At 44.5% G+C, this 23071-nt stretch overlaps 1 protein-coding gene across 1 annotated transcript in view; it reads left to right on the top strand.

The window, feature by feature from the left end:
* Positions 1-22610, top strand: part of CLMP (CXADR like cell adhesion molecule) — a gene marked incomplete at both ends in the record, with an annotated part of 36595 nt that extends 13985 nt beyond the window's left edge. The window contains 6 exons of the mRNA XM_079545699.1: positions 17015-17172; positions 17886-18087; positions 18852-19019; positions 19357-19479; positions 21044-21185; positions 22316-22610. Of these exons, the coding sequence (XP_079401825.1) occupies positions 17015-17172; positions 17886-18087; positions 18852-19019; positions 19357-19479; positions 21044-21185; positions 22316-22610 (1088 nt within the window). The remainder of the gene's footprint in view (positions 1-17014; positions 17173-17885; positions 18088-18851; positions 19020-19356; positions 19480-21043; positions 21186-22315) is intronic.
* Positions 22611-23071: the final 461 nt, after the last annotated feature.

Below are 23071 nucleotides of genomic sequence, written 5' to 3'. Positions count from 1 at the left end.
GACATTAATATGTTAACAATGCTGTAGGGACTTTGATAAATTTTGATTTGATGCATTTGAGTGTGTTCTTTGGCATATTGTTCAGGATTCTTTCCTAGAGCACTGCAGCTTTTTTCCTTCTAAGCTGCATATTGTATTGGGCTGAAGAACCGGTGGTATTGAGCTGGTGTGGCCTGGTTGTATTTGATAACTGTGTATGAACCGCTCTGTTTGCGGCTGTCCTTTATCGCCTTCCTTACAAACTGCCCGTTATCTCATTTAAGACATGAGACCTGACTTGGCAATAGGCTCCTTTTACAACCTTGGGATAGTGCCACAATCCAAAACAGAACTGAGTACCAAACTTCCCAGGTCTAGCTGCAGAGATCCAATGAATTTCTAGGTGTTGCTTACACTAGGGGCATATAACTGCATACGCAGTTGCATCTCTGGCCAGCACATGTAGGGAGCAAGCCATAACGACATCTCTAACAGCAATCAGAAGCCTGGCAACTCAGAGGAAGATAAGACTTGCAGTGGGAAACATCTTTGTATAATTACACACACTTAGGCGAAGTTCACTGTGCATTCATTAGTGCAAAGTTCATCACTTTGCACTAGTTAACAGCTCAAGAACATTTAGCCATATTTTCCTCTGGCCCACAGGTTTGCTGTAGTTATTCATGCCCTGGATTCATTTCTGTGAGCTGTCACAATTGCATCAGCCCCTGCCTGCCAGATGCCTTGGAAACTCTGCAGCAACCCCCATGTATGAGTATTTCACTTTCTTGCTGAGACTGTCAGTGAGTCACACTCCTGCCTGGAAGCAAACATGAAAACAAGGAGCTAGGAAGTACTGGACCAGATTATGAATTGGTAGCTTAGGTAAAATATCAGTAAATTGGAGATCCTATGGGTTTTCTCCAGCCTAAGTGATTCTCTAAGTCCAACCACCATCTAGTGCCTGTAGTCCACTGCTCAATGGTGTATCACAGCACCACATACACATGTCTCTGAAGTATCTCCAGGGTCAGCAACACCACTGGTCCTCTGGGCAGTGCCTGACAACTCCTTCTGGGGAGAAATCCTTTCTGACATGTAATCCCAACTAAAATTCACTCCAGTGTGGCTTAATGTCAGGTGGAAATGGAAGAAAACTCACAGTATGCTGAATTGCAAGCTTACATGGGAAAGTTCTTGAATATTAGGCATTGAGGGAAAACCATATTTAGATATTTTAGGAAAAATAGCTCATGTAGCTTGATTTAAGTCTTTGAAACATATCTTCCTGAACAAAAGGTCAATGTTTTAAATGTCTTCTCTTGTAGCCAGATGCTTCATTTCCTAATGTGCATTCTTGAGGGAAACTGTTCTGCCTTTGCAAGTCTGTAACACTGTAATACTTGGTGCTTGACATCATGTCTTCTCACTAGATGTGAGTAGCCATAGAGGTAGCTGTTATCAGAAAAGGAAATATCTACCCCCGTGTGACTCCTCCTTACCAGATGTGGAGGGTGACAGTATGTTCCAAGGACTGCACTCAGTTCTCACTTCTGTTGTTCTAAGGTTGTGGGAAAGGGTTCATAATGTTCATAATAGTTTTTGAAGGTACAGCATATATATCATCACCTTACAAGCCTGCAAAAACACAAGGCTGTCTTCCAATGGGTTTTCAGTGTGTAGGCAATGAGCTTACGGGTCTGAAGTGAGTTTGAATTGTTTGCAATAGAGAAGGCAGGCAGAAGAATTTCTGATTGATAGAAAAGTTAAAAGCAAAAATAGGATTCCTGATGAGCCTTCTGGAGCTCTGAGCTTCCTAAGCCTCAGGTTGTGGTTTAGTGAAGCTGGAACACCAGGTCCCCCTGCAGCATTGCAGCCTGTTTGTGTCTGTCTGATTCAGGTCAGCAGAAGTGCATAAACAATTGGAATGTGATGCTTTGCTCAGGAGCTTGTGCCTGGAGAGCTGTTCCTAGTCTGGGTCGGAGTAAAGGTCCCTGCAGTAAACCCCTGGCACAAGGCTGTTCTTCAGCTTTCTGAAACAATGCAGCCAAGCACAATTTAGCTTGAGGAAGGAATGTGAATTGTTTAAGACTGGGAGATGACTCTGGGCTATGCTAGCTGTCAGATATATACAAAGCTCAGTCAGAATGTGCTGTCTTGTATCTCTTGGCGCCTCTGCACGTTTTACCTGATTACCTTGTATAGTAAATGTTGTTTTATACACACCAGTGTGTCCAGGCTGATGCAGACAGGAGGATGATGTGATAGATGCTCTGCCCACATCAACAGATGCTGTGACTGATACCCTAAAAAGAAAGAGAGAATTAAGCAACTCATCGTGTAAATCCCACCCTTGGTTCTGAGTGAGCCCTGGATCCTAATGCCAACCGACAGCTCAGGCTGGAGCCCAGGCTCAGGACAGCCCCTGCTCCAGGCACAGGAAACAACTCGGAGCAATAGAATGCAGGGAGGTGGCTGACTGGTCTTGCCTTGGTTTCAATGGATGAAAATGGCAAGCTTTGTAAAGGGCCTTTTTCTTTTATTATTGGAGATAATTCTTGTTCTGAAACTTGTTAGTGTAGCCTAAAGTCTGTCCTAGGCAGTTACCACCGTTATCTATATTTCTCCCTTCATTTCCTATAGGATAATCTTAATTGCCAAGTCTTTGCTCAGAGCGTGGCTTCAAACATCATGTCCAGCTTTGCTGAATGTTCCCAACTTCTTTTAAAGCAGATCCTCAACACAGAGTCTGCTCTAATGTCACTGCCTGCTGTCTCAGATGGCTCTTCCAACCAGCAGATCTTGGGTAAGAGCAGAGAAGGCTCAGGAATAACATTACCGTAGCTGAGAAATGAAAACCACACACAACTTAGTAGGATTAAAACCAGCCATAACGAAAGGCCTAACACAATAGCTCAGTCTGTAGTTTGTCTGTTCCCAAAAAATTCAGTTTATTTATACAGTGATGTTTCTTCCTACCCTTTCACTCAGCTTGCTGCAGTTGTCTGTATACATCATTATTTAACTGGCCGTAAAGGAAGAAGAAAAAAACAAAAACAACTGGCGTGCTGTTCATTCATTTTAAAAGAAAATGATATATTTTTTTAAATTAACCCCCAGACTTTTTCAGCAGGGTTGTGCTTCATCATTTTGCCCCCCGGCTTGTACTGACTGTGGGGGTTGTTGTGACCAAGCACTTGGCTTTGATGAACCTGACCAGGTCCTCTTGGGCTCACAGCTCAGCCTGTCTGGTCTCTGTGAATGGCATCCCACTGACTGCATCACACAGCTTGGTTTCATCTGCACTCCTGAGGATGCATTTGATCCTACTGTTGGTGTCATTGTTGAAGATATTAAAGAGTACTGAGGGACCATGCTTGTTGCTGAGCTCCATCTGGACACCGAGCCATTGGGTACGATTTTGCAGCCAGTTCCTTGTACATCAAACTGATCAAACCCATATCTTTCCAATTTGGAGAAAAGGATGTTGTGGGGGACCATACCAAAGGCCAAACTGAAGTCCAGTTATGAGACAGGATGAGAAATGTTATTCTCTACTTTGTGCAGCGTTGAAACAAAATATATTATCTGATGGCTTAGCTTAATATTAAGTAACATCAAGACATGTAACTAATGGACATCAACTAGTCAGATTATGTAGTCTGGAAAGCAGGCAAAGAAGCAAATTTTTGCTAAGTTGTAACTTGTCCCTGAACAGAAAAGCCTCAGATATATTCTGTTTTTCAACTGCCCCAGCCTTTGAAATGCAGTCAGATTTAACGTATCAAGAGCCTCACAATAGCAGGGAGGCACCAGTCTGCTGCTCGTGTTTGTTGCATTTATTTTTCTTGCTTTATTTATTTGATCTTAAATGTTCTTTGGGGGAATCTCTTATCAGCTCTAAAATGTGGTTGCACCAGTAAATAAGAAGCAGTGACATTAAAAGTAATTGACATTAAAATGTTGTGACATTAAAATTAATCATGTTTGATGGATGTTGGAGACGGAATCCGCAAGGCTCCCGGGTTTGTGTTTTAGCAAGTTCTGACATTCATTCTCCCCCTCAGTTCCTGCAGCTGTTACATAACTGCCTTCCCCTCCTGCTGTCCCCAATGCCTTGTGCAGGGAGGTGTCGTTGGTTCAGAAGCGAGAAGGGCTTTCTCAGCATTCACAGCAAAGGCTTAAAGTAAAAGGAGAATCCAGCTGGGCTGCTGGGTGAGGTTGATGAGGAAATGGACCGCTGGAAAGTTTACAGTGGAGCTGGTGGAGTTGCTCTGGAGTGCTTGCTTGCTGTGTTACAGCAGTTTGAGGCAGGAGAAGCCTTGCAAAACCCAGCTTTTGCAGTAAGAATTGTTTCTTTTTCTAATTCAGTAATAAAAGGGGAAATAGTTAAAACTGTGCTGGGGTCAGTAGGAATCGCTGCCAGCTCTGCTCATATGGCACAGTGCATGTCAAACAGAAACTGCAGTCTCTGTTCAGGACCTGGACTTTTTGGAGGAGCTGGAGGGGATGTGGTATAATGTGACACCCACGTTTTGCAGCCCAGTTCCTTAAAAATGTGAGTGCCAGGGATGGCTGATGTCTGTTCACTATTCCTGGGCTCCTGCTGTGCAGCCAGCATGGGGTGGAAATCACAGCTGTCAGCTTCTCCTTTGGGTGGTTGCAGATCTCCCAGAGATGTTTCCTCCAGGCAGGGAGCGAGAGGGAGATGCAGCACTTCTTGCTTTCGGTGTAACATTTTCCAGCTTCCTTTTTTGGCGATGTGAAGCTGAAGGGGCCTCAGAGAAACCAAGCGATGTGTTGGGCAGGAAGCCAGCTACCTCCTCACAGCTTGATCTCTGTGCTGGCTTTACTTTCTGTCCTATTCGAAAACTAGAAGTAATAAACTGACATAAGTCAATTTTTCTCATCCCTCAATGGACTGTGGTTGGCATATGGTGCCAGTCTCCTATTTCTGAAAGAAGAAGCTTACATGTGTTCCAGTGTAACTTCACTTTTACAAGAAGCAAAAACTCTGTGCCACAGGTTAATTTTGGTGATGTTGAGAAAGCTTGGCCTGCTGGTTAGGATCAACTGGGTGTTCAGCTTGAAATCGAACTTCCAAGCTGTAGAACTTAGTCCAGACTCTGCCCCTGTTTCTTTGTGACTTCAGTCAGCTTTGCTGTGTCCTCAGTTAGTCAAGGATGAGTTCAGTATTTGCTTTCTTTCCTTTGCAAACTGAAAATAACAGTACTTAGGAGTTTCTCTGTGGGAATGCAAAGCTCATTTAGCTAATGGCTGTGAAAAGAATATTGAGGTCTCAGTATGGGAGGATCAATGGGAGACTGATTTGGTCCTTTTAGTTGTACAATGTGCACTGGTGACTGCAGAGCATTAGTTGGGAGAAGTACTGTTAAGAAAGCTCCTGCAATATGAAACTAGCTATCTGAATGCCACTGGACACAGTCCACTGGGTTTAACATCAAGGTAAATAAGTGACAAAATGTTTTGGCATGTGCTTTCTTCTCTTGCTATGTTTTGGTAATATCCAGGTTCCTGAAGTGCAGTAGATAGGCTTGAGTGCTCACTGTTCCTAGAAGCATAGGGTAAAACAGAGAAATTACAGCTGGGATATGAGATGGTGCTTTGCAGAGGTGCTGAATACCTGCAGTTCTGAACGTATTCCATGAAGGGTATGAAGGTGAACTGCACCTTGGGGAGGCAGAGAGAGAGCAGAGTGCTCAGTTCAGACAAGCAGTGCTTTCGTCGTGTCTGCCTTCTGACTGAAAATGCCCTCTTAAAGAGGGGGGAGAGCTGTGTGTCAGTTTCTATTACAGAAACTTTTTTTTCTAGAGAAACAAAGCCAGCAGCACGAGCACTGCAGTGGCCAACCACGTGCTCTGCTGGCTGCTCGTTGTGGCAATTGTGGCTCGATGATGTTGGGAATTTTTGAAGGCAGTATTAAACCATTGGAGCACTGAATAGCAATGCTGTGAAAAGTTAATTTCAGCTTGGAGAAAAACAGATTTGGACATTTTTGTAAAGAGAGTATCTCTCTGAAGAGCTGTGTTACAGTGCGTTTCCACAGTCACCCATAGGGCATGGAGGCAAAGGAAGAGAACTGGAGTGTTCAAGCAACCTGGTTCTTGTTCTAGTTAGCAAGATCAGCACTGCTGGATAATGCAAACTACTCAGCAGATAATAATATTTTACCTTAGCAAATCTGCCTTGACCCTTTTTGCAACTTGCTGTGGTCAGTTAATGATGTACTCTTCTGACACTTAAAAGTAAATTTCAGCCCTTTCCAAGTAAATATTAGGAAGAACTCAATGCCAAATATACGTAAGCATTTACTTACAAGCTCATCCAATTAGGAAGCAATATCAGGTGATATATCTGATTAACTACAAGAGCTTGGATTTTACTGTCATGTGGAGAGAAATTTAAGCAAGAAAACAACTGGAACTGAAGTAAAGAAACTGCAGCCAACTGTGACCTGCTCACAGATACTGTCAGCAGTAAAAGAAGCTAAATTCATCAACTAAATTATGTGCTCAGCTATATCCCCACAGACCACACATGCTAGGAGAGCTGCAGTTTACTGTAAATGTGGCTGACAGATGGCTGCCAGACATTACAATGGACTTAATCATTGCAGAGCCCACCACCCTGGTCTGGCAGCTGTGTACACAGTACGTCATGGCTGCTGGGGCCAAACTGGGGTGCTCAGAAACCTCTCTGGAGCCAAGGCAGGAGAGCAGCATGGTGTGATTTACCAGGGTGGTCTGGAGGCTGTGGTGAAGCAGGAAATCCTAAAGTTTGGGGAGTGGTGCTTAAGTCTCCTGGGTCTCTCCCTGACCTGCTGCATGGATCAGAGCATGTATAAGGCAGGAGGGATTTGGGGAGGCCCCTGTGCCAGCTGTTAGCTCAAGGAAGGGTTGCCTTCCACCTGTAAGGATGTCAGTTTCATAGTCTGTGTGAGCCCCTGTGCCACTACTTGACCACCCTTGTGGTAATGCTTTTCCTAATACCTGACTGGAATTCACCTTTTCACAATCTGCTGTTGTCTCCCATCCATTCTTTGTATACCTCTGAGAAGAGTCTGGTTCAGATTTCTCTACAACCTTGTTATTCCTTCTGTAAGGTTTACTTATTCATCCCTGAGGCATGCAGGTACACTCACATAAATTTACAAGGACAGAAGTGAGGCACAGAAGCTGCAGCTTGTCTAGGAACCCTTCCATCAGTAGCAGAGCTTGAGGTCCTTTCCCAGAGTTCAAGCTTAGATGAGCTCCCTGAGAAATGCCCACTGCCAACTCTCCTAAATCATTCAGCAAAATTATTCAATCATTTCTCTTTGGACTGTACAGAGATCCTTGTTTCCATGAAATGCCTGTATTCTTGTACCAGCAGTGGAGATCTCATGTTCCCCAGTTTATATTCTTTCCACTTTGCAGAAAAAGCCCTTGGAGTGATGCACAAGGTGAAAATGAGCTGACAGTATGTACTCATGGCAAAGGCCAACAGCAACCTGGGCTGCACTGGGAAGGATGTGGCCATCAGGTGATGAAAGGTGATCTTTCCCATCTGCATAGCAGTGTTGGGACTGGGTTCAGTTTGGGGCTCCCCAGTATGAGATATGGATGTATAAGAAACAGATTAACAAATTCCAAAGTACAAGATGTCCACAAGATAGGAATAATGCAATAGTCTGCTTATTTTTTGTTCCAGGAATAGCCTTTAACGTTTCATGTTATTGCTTCAATATCTCCTGTTGTATGACAATATCTGCCTGATATGTGTTGAAGCTAAGGAAATGAGTTGGCCAAGTTCTGGTAGGACCTCAGTCTGATTAAGAATGAGGGAAAAGTTCTTTGCTTTTGGGTTGATGGTCAGATCTCCTACGAACATTGACTGTATGGAAATGGAGAGTCCCAGAGGTAGATTCAGCTGCCCATGTGTGCCACCCATTCCTCCTAGGCTTACTTCTCTATACTTCACCTGACCTTTACAGTCTGTTTCCTGATAAGATGCCTGACCTTTTCACTTCCAATTAGCGGACTCGTTCAACTGTTGCCTGAACCACATCTTGATCCTTCTTTCTTCTTTTCAGTATCTTGGAAATACTGTGCTTGTTCACTAGAGCTCGATGATGTATTGTAGCTCTTAGCCAGGCCTTCCTTGCTCTCCCAGGCTGCTGCCCAGATGCCAATTCTCTCTGCAGACACACTTGGGGCATCCCTCACTCCAGAGAAGGGACGTGTGCCGGAGGAGAACTAGATTACTCTTTTGTGCAAAGGTCACAGCAATATTTGGCAAGCACAATGCTTGCGTGTTCTCATTCAGGGTTTCCCCTAGCAATGGCCCAAGGCTTTTACAGACTTCCCTGCTCTGTGAAGCCCTTGGTATTTGCAAACATGCAAAATATATGTAACGTGCATTTCAGCTGCTGGCATGAGAGCCCTGTGGTGAGCGGAGAAAATCTGCTTCCCTCCCTCTCCCATTGCAGAAGCTGATATGAGTATTGGAAAGTAGCTGAGCATGGCTTAGCTCTGACAGATTCTGAGCTGTTTGACTCTGGAATAGGTTCCCTTTCTGTTGTCCCTCCCAGCAGTTTGCAGGTTTTATTTAGCTTAGGTGATGTTGAAGCTTTGTCTCTCAACTTGCACATCTGAAAGAGCCACTCAAAATGAGATTTAAACAAAAAAAAAATCAGTATTCTAAGGCTGCAGCTATTCATGAGGAAGAGAAATGGGGCTGATTTTAGTCGACATGCCTTTACCAAATATTTTAAATGCTAATTTAATTCTTTGAACTTCTGAAACAAGCCAAGGATGATGATAACCTACAGGAAGCTTAAAAAAATAATTGTGGATTTGCATAGAAAAACACAAGAAAGTTAGATTTTCCAAAAGTTTTCAGATTCAGAAGATTCCAAAGAAGCAAAAAGAAGTTCTTCATTTTCTTCCACTGCTTTTTAGGTTGCAGCAACAATGTGACCAACTGAACCAACGTGATTAATGTGACACTGTTGTATAGCCATGTCCTTTTTCGGGTGGCAGGCTGTTGTCATGTGGAATAGATCCAGAAGTCTGGGGAACATGGAGGTTTGGCCTTCAGCTCATAAACTACAATCCTGTGGGTGATGGAATCCTCCTGAGACCTCCCATCTCTGGCTATTGTCAGTGCACTAGAGTATCTTAGGTTCAGCTGTGCTTCTAGACATTGAAAAGCATATCAGCATGGCTTTTACCGTTATCATGCTTTTTATTTAGTGTTAAGCAACATTTTCTTACTTCCTGTCTAACTTGAGTCCTTGTAACTTCAGAATCAGTTGTAACAGCTGTGCTGTTTAGCTGTTAGAGTTATAATAGCTGCTGCACTCCACTTGGGAGATGTGTTCCTCTGAAGGGGGAATGCTTTCCAAATTCGTTTGTCCTCTTTTTTTCTTTTTAAAGTCAAAGTAAGTTCTCACCAGTGCAGCATTCAGCCTAGCCTTCTGTTCCTAAGTATCATAAGTACCATTCTGAACACAGAACCTTGCCAAAAGTAAGATGGGACGTAAGCACAACACAAACTAACACTCAGTGTATAGAGATCTAAGAACACGGTCCTTACTAAAGTTTTTTTTTTCTTACTAAAGCAAATGAGGACAAGGCTTGAGAGCTTTTCTAACCTCTAACCTACAGCTTAATTAATCCTCACTGCTGCTGGACTTGAGAAACAGAGTCTGCAGACTGCTAGGTAGAGAGTATCTGTAACCCAAACCCTTCTAGAGTTGCTGTTCTTGTTCCTGGCGCTACGCTCAGCCTGAAAGATTGCACCTCGTGTTCATCCCAGCAGTGCTGCAGAGTTCAACATCTTTCACAAGACTTATGGGGATGATGGGGAGGAGCTGCTGCTGCTGTTCATTTTCTGCCCTAGGCTAGGCTGTGGCTGAGTGTTTGAGATTGAGTGAGTATGAGAATATGAAAAGTGACAGAGTGCTAATACATTAGGCATTCATTCTGTATCATATTAGTAGCGCTTGTAGAGGATAAGTGAGATGTCATACCATGTTATGTGCAATTATGGGTGCAGAACTGAGCATCTCGCTGAAATAATGTGGATGTGCTGAACAGGGACTAAGACCTGCACCTTAAAGCCATACCCAACTTTGAAAATGCCTAAAATTCAGAAAAAGCATAAAGTTTCTGAGTACCTCTTAGTTTTCTTAGTACCTTTCTTGGCATACTTAAGAAGTTCAAGTTCTGTGACAAAGCAACAACAAAGCAGAATCAGTTCAGTGCTTTCTAGTTCCCCGTTAACGTTGAAGCTACAATGGGGAAGAATAATTCTTACTACAAGAAGGGCTTTCTTCAGTAATCTATTTCAACCTCTCTTTCTCTTGCATTCAGAGTTGTCAGCTGTTGCAACCAATTCCTTCATTTGAATGTCCATCAGAACCATCCAAGAGGCGTTGTCCTCTTGCTTTCCTCAGCACAAAGTTTTGTAAAGTGTGCAAAGCAGCCCAGAGATACTTGCAGAGAAAAGGAGTATCAGTCATCCTCAGGTGCTTCAGTCCCCCTGAGGACAAGCTGTGTGTAGGTCTAATCCACACAGCTGGAAGTCACCAGCTGCACCTCTGAAGCTTAGCTGAGCTGTGTGAACAGAAGACACCTCGACCATTTTACTGGTAGAATGCCTGGACTGAAGGCTGAGGGACTTCACACATTGCTCTGTACAAGCACTCTGTGAAGCATTAAATAGGAAGATGCAGTTCTGATGTCTTGTTTGCTGTTCTGTGTGGTCTCCGGGGATATAAACCCAAAACTGCCTACTTGCACTTTATTTTAAAATGCAAAAAGAAGGACAGCCACAGTACATACATAGCTCCTGGCTGTCTCTGGAGATCCTCAGGTAATTGAATGCTTCAATGTTTTTCCAATATTCCAGAGTTTCTGCAGGCTTTGGACTCAGTTGTGTGTTGGTATGGAAAGCAAACTTCCTGCTGGCTTTTCCAGAGATAATTTTACCTCTTGCTTCTAGAAATGTGCAAGTCAGAGCCTTAGCATGTATGTGGCCATAAGTACAGTGGGATTGGTCTTTTAACTGAACCTAATGAAGAAGCCCTGAGCTCTCCCAAGGAATGTTGTATCCTTGCTGCTAAAGCCACCTGAGAGACCCAGACTTGCACCTCATTCCTGCCTCAGGGCAGTGGGATACGCTGTGCTTGGAGCACTGATGTGCACACAGTGTGCTGGTAATGGCTACCTCAGATCAGGGACTGACTGGCTGCTTCCATACAGGGGAAGAATGGCCAACAAGGGCCTATGCCCCTACAGCTGTCAGTGTTTCTTTAGGTAAGGGTCTGCGTGTTACCTGCCAGGTTCTTGCCCCTCCTGCACTTCTTACTCTGTCCTTGCAAACCTCTAACAATCAGAGGCTCTGCTTTGTGCAATGCTGCTGCTTTCTCTTCTCTTCAGGCTCTCTTCCTAGCTCTGCAGTGGTTTCAATTCCAAAGGCTTCACGTCACCATTTGGAAACTCGGCAGCATGCCGGACTGCTCTTTGCTTTTGCTTAACAGCCTCCTCCAGCCTCAGCCCAAGCACATGTGGTTCCAATTACAGGGGACCTCTGCAATGCTCTGTGGATATGGATGAGGATAGGCCGACCTCTCTGCTTCTGACACAGCCAGCCTGTCCCTGCGGGAGCCTGACTGTGAGCTCACATTTTTCTTGTTTGAGACGCTTGTGCTTCACAACCAAATTCCTGAAATCAAAGGGAGGCGGAGGGGAGCGGGCTGCAGGCAGCGTGCTGGGGGGCAGCTCCTGGTCACTGGGAGCACGCGAGCTCTCGGGAGAAGGAGACCTCTGGCCTTTATGTCTCTGCCAGCCAAGGAATACAGAAAGCAGATGTCCCACAGCACAGCCCTGGCTGAGTTAATTATCCTTAGGAGACTTGCAGCCGCCCCCAGCTTTTCCTCCCTTGCCCAAAGAATGCAAAATAGCTGTCTGCAAGAAGACACCATTTTATGTTTATTCTGGCCTAAAATGCTGTCAGTGCAACTGGCTGTTAGGGCTAGCGTATGGCAATGGTGGACACAGGGTGTCAACCTTGTGGGTTCTCCTTATAGCTCAGGCACAACAAAGTGTGGCTATTTACTGGCTCAGTTATTTGCAGCAGAAACTCCAGGAGGCTTGGAAGGGGAGGTGAGATACAGGACTTGATGTGCAGGTCTGTCCTATCACTAATTATTGAGGGGGGGAAAAATGATCGGTTTCTCAGTGGAGAAAAACTGTAGAATTAGTGTCTGTAGTGTCATTGATCCTTAAATGATTGGAGCTTTGAAATCACTCAGGTGTGAGATTTTTTACTCCAGATACAATTCCATGGTCAGAAAAGCAGCCAGCATCCTATTTAAGCATGTAAAACTCCAAACCTGTCTGTTACAAAATGCTCCAGTTGCATTCCCTAGTGCTCTCACAAGCAGTGGATGGAGCGAGAGCTGGCTCTGGCTTTTCCATGGAGCAGCTTAGTAAATCTGTTCCTACAAGGCAGCAGCGAGATGGAACTCTAACAGATGGGAAGTCTTAAATTCCTGGCATGAAGGAGTGGTTCAAAGTTGCAACACTGCAGACCGAGCTGTGCTTTAACTCCCAGGCGTTGTTCTTGTATATATCTAGACAGATTTGTGAGTGGGATCATACAATCAGCACAGTTGGAGAAGACCTCCAAGATCATCCAGTCCAACCATCCACCTACCACCAGTACTTCCCCACTAAACCACATCCTCAGCACGACATGTAAGACACGTGTTTAGGATGTATGCGCAGGATCATTCAGCTAGAGAAATGCTTTCTGCCTGGATAATTCTGCAGGCACTTGCACTCTGCAGGGGTGGGAAAACTTATGCTGTTTAAGCAGAAATCCAGGCTTTGAAAACAGTGTGTTGCTCAAAACTTCCTTTATAAAAAGACCACATTTTGGGGTAGTGGGATCAGACCAAGGTGTGTAAATAATTCTTTTTAGAGGATCCCAAGGAGGACTCAAGGACTATAAAAGCATTGCCTACGTTTGAAACTAATTGTCTTTAGCAAACAGTTCTTCCTTTAGGAGTATGCACTGTGCTGGGGCAATGGTGGCCATTCACTGCTCCTGCTGCATCTTCTTCCAGGAAACACTGTGATGCTAATGGACAAAAGCAGATGAAGCACCTATTGCAGGTGGACTAGAAGTTGCCCAGGCAGTACCACAAAGTCCTTGCATGACAGCCTTCAGGACTGATGTCTCCAAAACAAGGTCAGGTTAGGTGACTGCCCTGGGATGACCCACAGCAAAGTGTTTTTACTTTTAAGGTTTGCATTTAGTAAAGCCCTTTTAAAACCTGGCTTAACTTAAGCGAGTGTTTACATCTCACCTCACCAACTTGAGCCTAAGGCATGGGAGTAGAAACACAACCTATAATTTTCCTCTGACTCAAGACATCATGTGCTAGAAGCAGACCAAGGATTCCTGCAGCTTCAGAGTTTCTTTGGAAAAGTTACAGTCACCAATTCAAGTTTGTCTTATTTGATTAAAAAAAGCCAAAATAAATCTAAAAAACAAAACAAAACAAAAAAGAAGTGTTAAGTTTAGCTGAAAAACGTGCTTCATCAGAGAAGTCCCAGCAGCAAGGATCCATTTTTAACACTGAGTGATCTCAGTGTAGGTGTGGTTGGGGCCAGGTTTGCAAAATGTCACTGTGAATTTCTTGTATCACAGTTCTCTGAAGCTTTTATGGGCGCTTCTTTTTAAGTGTAGCAGTTAGGTGATAAAGCATGGACTTCTACTTTTGAAAGTAACACCTATATTGAGCATTGCTCCCTAATTCATCTGCCTTCTGAAGCTAATGAAAGATTTAACTCTGGAAGCTTTTTAGCTTTTAGCACATGAACTCGCCTACAACTAATTTCAGCAAAACACGTATTTTCCATCTGACCCTGCGTGTCTGTTTCTGTGCCTGACATCTATGTATATTTGATATTATCAGATGCATGTGCATTTTTGTAGCTTTATGCATATACTTGTTAATGGATGGCCATGAAAATAAGTCTGGTTTCATGACAGTGTGCATGACTATTCAGCACAAAAGCACATCTTTGTGTGTTCACAATTCGGTGAGGTCTGCCAGCCCCCAGTTCCATCGAGCTTGGTATCTGCATTGCACTAGAGCTGGCCCACCTTTATCACAGAATCATAGAATGGCCTGCGTTGAAAAGGACCACTAGTTTCAACCCCCTGTTATGTGCAGGGTCACCAACCAGCAGACCAGGCTGCCCGGAGCCACATCCAGCCTGGCCTTGAATGAAATTTATATTCATTTTTCCTTTATGTATGCTTGCTTTGGCGTTGCTAACAATGCTTGTTGCTCTGGAGGCTGCTGGGTGAGTGAGCTATTGTCTTCTGAACAATGGTGCACTGCTGAAGCATGCTGATGATACAGGAGATTGCAGTGTGCCAGCAGACTGCCACTGCAGCCAGGCTCTTTGAGACCCACGAGCCAGTGCTTTGTGGTGATGCTGCTCTGCAAAAACAAACTGACCTCCCCGTGGTGTCATGCAGTGTGTCTGAGTAAGGCCTGAGTAAAGCTGAAGCAATTCCTGAATTCCTGTTCGTGGCACGGAGTCCTACACAGGATGTGGAAGAGGTTTTTTGGGGTGAGATCTGTGGAGCCTGCATACATATTGCCTTATTGAGCAAGAGAGTGGGTCTGACTTTTGGGAAAACCATCCGTTGTCTGTGCTGCATCCGTGGTCTGAGTGCAGGGAAGCTCTGGGTGTGCTCTGCCCTCGTGTGGCCCCACAGCTATGAGAGGGGCTGCTCTCATTTCTGCTGCAGTGATACCCCACTCTAAATGCTGTGAAGGTCTGTTCACTTCCAGTCCTTTTCAGATGTTGTGCTGGGCATTTCCACAACTGGTACCTTGTATTGAGCCGTGTTTCAAGCTTCCTTTTGACTTTGCACAGGTATAGGAGAACTTGGATTTCTTGCAGTTCATGGGCTTAGAAAACCATAAGGACTAAAGGGACAAGTTTTTTAAATAGGAATGTCAACTGTGTCATGGAAAAGCAGGCGAGCCCTGTGCCTGGTGGGCACTTCTTGCTGGGGCTCAGTTTGAATCTCAGAGCACATTAGCTGGGGGCAACAAGAACAGAATGAGATGTGAGCTCTCCTAAAAGCAGCCTGTTCAAGCCAGTTTGCTTATTGCTATTACACTCCATCAAAATGCAATATATGATCTTGACCTAGGCATCAAATGTAAAACCACATTTCAAAATCCAGAATACCTTGTGAGACGTACACAAAGCTTCAGAGCCCTGCTGGCACAGCCTTTGAAGCTGCTGCAAATGTTATGTGAATTGTGGCGCTTTAATTAAACTTATTGATCGGTCATCTAGTGAGTGTCAGCATGTTAATGAAGGCAGCCAGCAGCAGTGTGGCTGCAGGAGAAAGCAGGCATCTCCCTTAGCAGAAGGTATAATTGTATTTGGCAGATGGAGCTTTGAGCCCAGCGAACCCAGTGATAAACTGGATTAATTTTCCCTTTAAAGAAAGCAACTAATGTGGCTGAAAAGGAGCTTTCATAGCCATCAATTCATGCAGAGATGTGTGTAGAGGAGGAGAGTTTAATCCTTTGCAAGACACTTCTTGTCTTCTCTTCCTAGGCGTTTTTGTACATGTGCACATGTGTACATGTGTAGAAGCCTTTGGTACAAGCACTTAACAAGTATTGATTCAATATCAGGAGCTTGGGATGTGACAACCGAGAGGCAAATCTGAGGATGGGAGCAGGAGAGAGGAGTATTTTTAGACCAGTGCTACAGGAAACAGAAAAAGCCAACACAGTGTCTCTTTGGATGTCGTTTTTGCTGCTTTTTGTGCTTAAAAGTAAAGGCAAGGTTAAAAATCCACTGTTTGAATCCAAGTGCAGCCTGTGTAACTGCAGCTGTTGCCAGTAATCTTGCTTTGTAATCATGGCACTGTGCATTCAAATACACATGTGGAGCATCCTACTGCTGCCAGTTTTAATGAGTTTCATGTTAATTGGTCTAAGAACCAGGAGATTTCATGTGCTTCTTTTCATGAGAAAAAGCAGATTTGGGTGCTTTCTTCCTGCACAGCAGAACATAACACCCAAATGCACTCAGGCACAGAACACTAATGGCATTCACGCCACAGAAATCCACATGGATTGTCAATTGGAAAATGTTTTGCAGCAGATTTGAGGGTCCCTGACCTGAACACGGCAATTTTTTCTGTTCCTAGTTTCTCTTTGGGCCGCTTTGAATCGGGTTTGAGCTTACCAAAGCCCGCTGATTATCAAAACTGAGAGACGTGCAAAGCTAAGAAGCGGCCCTTGCTTCGGTCTGGTTTGAGCAGGAATGCGAAACAGAAAAAGGTTCCGATTTCTCAGCGCTGCTGCAGCGCGGTGCCGTTCCGGCGCGCCACCTCCTGCCTCCCGGATTCGGGGCTCTGGCTGCACTTGGGCTGCTACACTTAGCAACGTGTGAACGACTCGGCTTCCCTCTAGTGGTTCTCCTTAGCAATTTCTTTTTCTTCTCAGGCTATTTTTGACCATTTCTGTGCTGATGCACTCGTTCTCAGGCTGGTACCTCGTTCCCAGTGTTAGGAAAGAGACTCCAAGCATCATCAGGCTGAGATAGGAATAAAGCTTCGGGCTGGGAGAGTATTCCAGACTGAAATGCCACTTCTGAAGTAAGGGGATAAAAAGTGAGGGCAAAAACAAGGAGGTAATCTGAAACTCTGTAGATGCATAGATGAGCAAAACAATCATGTGACTTCAGCATCGACAGCTCTGGAGTGCAAAGCCATCTGTTCTTCGTGCTTCAATATTGGTGTGAAATGAACTTGTGTATGTATGAACGTCTCCTTGAATCAGCTGCAATCTGTGCAGGAAGCCAAGCTGTTGGGTTTTCTTTGATGCCATGAAGCAAACGAGGAAGAATGCAGCAAAATCAAAGTTGTGAGTGCAGAGATGGATCTCATCCTCTGACCACCAGCATTTGTCTTTCAGCTTCCTGTTCTGTCTGGCTGGCTGAGGCTCAGACAGAATTTAAAAGAGTGGCCGAAGAAAACGTGACGTTGCCTTGTCACCATCGCCTGGGCCTCCTGGAGCAAGGCAGCCTGGACATTGAGTGGCTGCTGCACACGTCTGAATCGGTGCAGAAAGCGGTAGGTTCATCCACAACCTGCTGGGAAAACAGCCCAACAGCCCTACTGCTGTGTTGGCATCAACAGCAGCCATCGGTTTAAAGAGATGTCTGTGAAGTCCTTTGCAATTTATACTGAGGAAGTAAGCAGAATGCCTAGTTGACGTGTTTGAAGTGTGTGAAAGTTAATTGATATTCATTTATCCTAGAATGAGGGGATAGTGATCTGTGCTTTCTTTAAATCAATTAAATTTGTAGCAACTGTGTTTTCTTTAAATCAGTGGTACTATTTAATCAGTCGTCTCCAGATAAACCTCAGAAGTGCCCTTCAGGCTTTTGGAAATTCTATTGCATAGGCATGGGCTTTGAAATCTTGGGGGGAAAAAAGATAGTCATGGAGTACTTGTAAAATCAGATCTGCAGTAACTTGAATTGGCTGGAATGACTGCGTTGCTCTTCTGGTTGAACCCAGCCACAATCGGTGGCTACTTGTGGCATCATCTGATGCCTATCTTGATGCTGGTACAAATGCTCAAATATGAACCTTTAGTGCAAATACAGTTCATGTATCAGCCAGATTTGAAATCCAGGTCTAATTTTCCACCTTGTTCTGGGCTTCCTGGGTGACCCCCAGGCACTTAGCTATGCAGGACCTTAGCCTGCAGCTTCTGGAAAGACTTTGTTTTGTTGTTCCATACAAAAGTAAAATTACAGCTGTCCATCTCTGCTCCTCAGGTGATCACCTACTCTGGAGGCCACGTTTACGATGACCTGAATGAAGAACAGAAGGGCCGTGTTTCATTCACCTCCAACTTCCGTGCTGGAGATGCATCCCTGCAGATCATCTCCCTGCAGTCCAGTGATGCAGGGAAGTACATATGCAAGGTGAAGAATGCTGGGCAGTACGAATGGGCTCACATCACCCTGAAGGTTGTAGGTAAGATCATTTTTATTGTTCTTTCAAAGACATATATATAGATATCTAGGCACATTTCCTGTAGAGAGATTTATTACATTAGGGTATAAACACACACAGACATCTCTTGATCAGGTTTCAATAAGTCTGTATCTGCCTTTGCATTTTTTGGCAAAGGACAGAACACAGGAAGAGTCCAGAGAACTATTTTGTGATAAGCTTACCCACTTGCAACATCTCGTTTCTAAATTGTCCTATGATCTCATCATGTAAACTAAAGTGATATCCTAGCAACCATCACTCTGTCCAGAACTCTCGCTGAGGACTCTGAGTTTGTGTCCCTGGAGCCCAGACTGATCCAAGTCAGTGAAGGTGATGGATAAGCCACTGGGGTTAGCATTTCTCTTCCCTGATTCCAGTTTATTGCTTGGCATTTAGCACCTACACTATCACCCCATGGAAGTCCTGCTGTGACCTGGCAGATCCTGTGGGGAGAAGGAAGAAATGGAGAAGCAGGGGGAGGGAAAGGATTTCAGGGAAAGGATATTCTCTAAATCGTGCCTAGAAGAATGCTTTGATACAGCTCCATTGGCACAAGTAGCCGTGAAGCAGACTGACTCAAAACAGAATGTGTTCTTTCTACTTCTTACACTATAAAGTTGCACAAGGTTGCAGTTCAAGTCCACTAACAAACATCACTAGTGTAACTAATAATTTTAAAAAAGGGTTTTCCACCAAGGAAATGATCTGCTGCGTGTGGATGACCTGTGCTCTGTATTCTACAGAGAAACCCTCCAAGCCCAAGTGCTGGCTGGAAGGAGAGCTGTCAGAAGGGAAAGACCTGTCCCTGCAGTGCCGTTCTTCCTCAGGCACTGCGCCCATCTCCTACCGGTGGCAGCGCATAAATGAGGAAGATGAGAAAGCTGACCATCTCCCACCTACGTCGAGAGTCAGTAAGTCACTTCCTCTTAGAGCTCTCCAAGTGTTGAAAGCCAGATAACCACCCACAGGCACGCTGTGTGTCCATCTTGTAACCAGGGAGAGCGTGCTGGCAGTGAGAGCAGTGCTTTACCAGAACTTGGCTACAGCAGGATGCTGTATTGTGCTCCACCCTGAGCAAGGAAGTGCACAAGTTCTCATGCTTTGCAAAAGGTTGACAAATGATCTTTCCTGAGTTATCGCTGATCTCGAACTGATTTTGATCTGCAAGTTCAGCGCTTGTTTTTTTGTTCCACCCGTCCGTTCTTAGTCTTTTTTTGATTAATCTGAGTGTTGTTTTTCCTATTTCAGACATTTCTAATCCAGGTCAAGTCTTACTGAAGAACCTCACTCAGATGAGTACAGGGTTGTACCAATGCATGGCCACCAACGAGGCCGGACAGGAGAGCTGTGTTGTTCAGGTGACAGTGCAGCGTGAGTATTGCACCTAATTGGTATTCTCACCTCTGTATAAGCAGTGTAGGTCCTCAGCTGACCCACTTCACTGGATGAACCCTTATCCACACCCTTGCCCTTTTGTACTCCAGTCACATGGAACACTTCTCACTTGCTCAGCAGTATTCCATATAGCCTGGAGTGGTAAATACAGCGTTTGGGCTCAAATGTTTTGGTCTGTTAGAAATGCTGATTTTGAGAATGGCCAACAGAGTAACAGGGAAAAAACAAACAGGTGAGACGGTTTGCCAAGCATCCAGCTGCTAGTTAGCTCAGGCTGGAAGGATTCTATGATTCTATGATTGCATGAGAATGTTGCTCAGTATAAAATCTCTGTGGACAGTCCAAATTCCCTGTTGCATCTGAGACAGCAAGCTATTTCCAGGCAGCCCAGAAAGGCTGACCAACAGGAAGTAATGTGCAAAGTGAAAAAGCAACTTTGGGTACAGTTTGGTTTTAATCCAGATTCAATATATTTGGCCCAAACAGTAGAGAATGAAATCGGTATGTATGTGATTAATCACATCAAAGGTGTGTAGGCATCTAGGTGTTATGTCTTTGCATATGAGTGCAAGGAAACGGGTGGAGTTCAGTACAGGCACTGACAGCAAATCCAAACAAACAATGCAGTTTGGAAGGCTTTTGTGTGTAAATCTCAGGAGAGATAAGAGGGAGCCTGAATTGTTGAAATAAAGGACTGCTGACAAAGATCTCTTCTATGGAGATTCCATGGCTTTGGAATGTATCTGCCAAGCCAGGCCTGAAGTAGCTGTGTTATGGTCTTGTAGCAAGGAAAACCTGCTCCCCTCAGGCACCTGAAGTGTCCTGGCAGCTTTTATGTCAATTGAACTGAATTGGTTTAAAACCTCATTTTGATTTGCTAAAGCCTCCGCAGGGACAAGCCCCAAGGAAACAACTCACAGCCAAACCCAACCTCACCACTCTTATCAAAAAGTTTCATGCAAGTTCAGCCAAGGGCTCAGACACACTGGGAAGTGTTGTTTCTTTAACTTCCCTATTTTGAATGACAAATGCCTTGTATTGGCACAGCACAATTTTCCCTTCTCCTGTTCTCTTTGTCCTCCTCCAGTCACTTTTTTCCCAAAAATTGAATAATTCATTCTGTAAGCAAACAGCGAACATTTCAGGATTCATACCTCATGGGGAAATATATGTAGTTCATTCTCTTGCCTTTAGAAAATTGTTTGGTACTTTTCTTGAGCGTGGGTTGTGCTGTCTGCCTCTATTATGCTTTTTGTGGTTCTGGGCTCTTACATAAGGATTTTTCCTCCCCATCTCAGATCTGACTCACAGCCGAAAGCACAGCTCCTGTGATCCCACCCTTCTATAAGTGAATTCCTTTCTCAGTATTGTCTCATGTTTAGAAACAATACTTAAGATAAATCTGCTCAACTGCGTTCAGATACTGAAGTAGTCTAAATTCTGATTTATAAATGATGTAACTTCTAGTGTGAAATAGAACGTGTCTATTTGGCCACTACTGAGAGCTTACCTGTTAATCTGTTTATTTTTTGGACAACAGATGCCCAAAATATTGGCATGATTGCTGGAGCGGTTTGCGGCGTCGTGGTGGGACTCTGCCTCCTGTTCCTGGTGGTGAGGCTGACAATAAGAAGGAAAGAAAAGAAGAGGTATGAGGAAGAGGAGGCCCCAAATGAAATCAGGTAACGCTTCTCCCTTACTCCCCTCCTGTCTTTCAGTCTCCTGTACACCCAGCATGCTCCAAATTAACGTCTCTTTTCGCTCCAGGTTGAAGTAACCCAAGCATTGGTTTCTTAAAAGATTGTTCTATAAAGCTTTTACAGTCTTCCTGAAACATCACTGACAAGTTTCACAACTGTTGATTTCTGTTGGGAATGCTCTGAGGTTCTCATGGTCTTTCCTGAGTCTTCTGAGCAACTGTGCTGCTGGACTTAGCTCAGGGTGAGAAACCCTTTAAACCTCTGCTTGCAGAGCTGCGAAGCCTCACCCCTGATCAGGTGTCCCAAGAATGCTGACACGTGTTCTTTGAACTCATCTGTGTGTGAGCTCTGCCACTCACTCCTCTTGGTCTTCAGCCAATTGAGCTCAGGGAGCAAAGTTATGGGAAAAATATATATATATATTTCCAGGAATGAGATTTAGCTGCTCCTGTCCCTAAAGAACCCCCTCACCTCGTTCCACCTTACTTCTGCCTGCCCTCATATGACACCTACATATGGTTGAGCAGGCATCTTTATAATCCATTCAGCAGCTGATTACTCTGCTGGTGGTCAGGTTGCTGGTATGGCCAGCAAGAAGGCAGTCTCTGCTCATTGCTTGCCTTGCATTTCTTGTTCTCTATGCTTTCAAACCTTGCACGCCTTTTCATTCTTATCTAAGCCTCTTCCGTCATCTCTTCACACCTCTCTGGGCTCAGTTACTGTGCTATTTTTACTACTCACATTTTTTAAACCAGCAGAACAGGTCTCTGCTAGTCTCTATAGGTAATCTGTCATTATGAATAAAGATAATAGAGCAGACAATTCAGTCTCAACTGTTTGCACTGATCCAGGGCATTTGTTCCACAGACTTCAAATCCACATTCAAAGAGCCAGTTGTACACACATGTATTCTAAATCCATTTGGCCAATAGCTCTGCAGAGCTACAGCAAATTCAATCTACAAAGTTACTTTGCACAGAATTTGGGAAACCCACTGCCTTGCTCAAACTTCTGGACAAATGTAGCTTGGTGACTTCAGCAGGCAACCATTGCAGCAGCAATTCAGGGTAGTAAAATGTGTAATTGTTTTTGTTCTTGTGGTATGTTTGCAGAGAAGACGCAGAGGCACCCAAAGCCCATCTTGTCAAGCCCAGCTCCTCATCCTCTGGTTCCAGGAGCTCACGCTCGGGTTCCTCCTCAACCAGGTCGACAGCCAACAGTGCCTCTCGCAGCCAGCGGACTTTGTCAACTGAAGCTACTCCCCATCTGACTCCTCCACAGTACAGCCAGAGGGAGGTGGGAGGAAAGGAAACAGAGCCAAAGAAAGTCGACTATGCCAACCTGATGAAAATGGGAGCCACGCTGGTCATGGTGCCTGCCCAGAGCCGAGCGTTCCAGACCGTGTGACTGCTCTGACTTCTGCCATCCAGAAACACGCCACGTACCACCAGCCACATAGGAGTTGTTAGATTAGCTAGTTACCTCCCTGGTCAGCTTAATTTTAGTCACCTGTGACAATCTGCACCACAAGAAGCCCTCCCACTCAACTCTTTCCCAGCACTTGAGGTTCTGAGATGGATTTTTTTTTTTTTTTGTTAAAAGAAAGATAAAATTGAGGGGAAAAGGGAGCCTTCTTTTTAAAGTACCTTTTTAGAAAATGGAACACTGAGCATTTTAAAACTACAGCTAAAAACAATGTCAGCTAAGCTCTGTACAAGAGAAATGAAGCCAAACCTCAGGATTTTTTTTAAAAGGGATCAACAGAAAGACATCTAATATTCCAGTGAGGTTTAGGGGGAAGGGGAAAGTCTCCTGTACTGTTTCTGGAGAAGTTTCTAGAAGAATGCATAGTCTTACCTGAAGACCTT

Source organism: Tetrao urogallus, assembly GCF_951394365.1.
Source record: "Tetrao urogallus genome assembly, chromosome: 22".
Classification (NCBI taxonomy): domain Eukaryota; kingdom Metazoa; phylum Chordata; class Aves; order Galliformes; family Phasianidae; genus Tetrao; species Tetrao urogallus.
The sequence above is the reverse complement of the archived record's forward strand: the minus strand, read 5'-3'. Positions and strand labels throughout refer to the sequence as shown.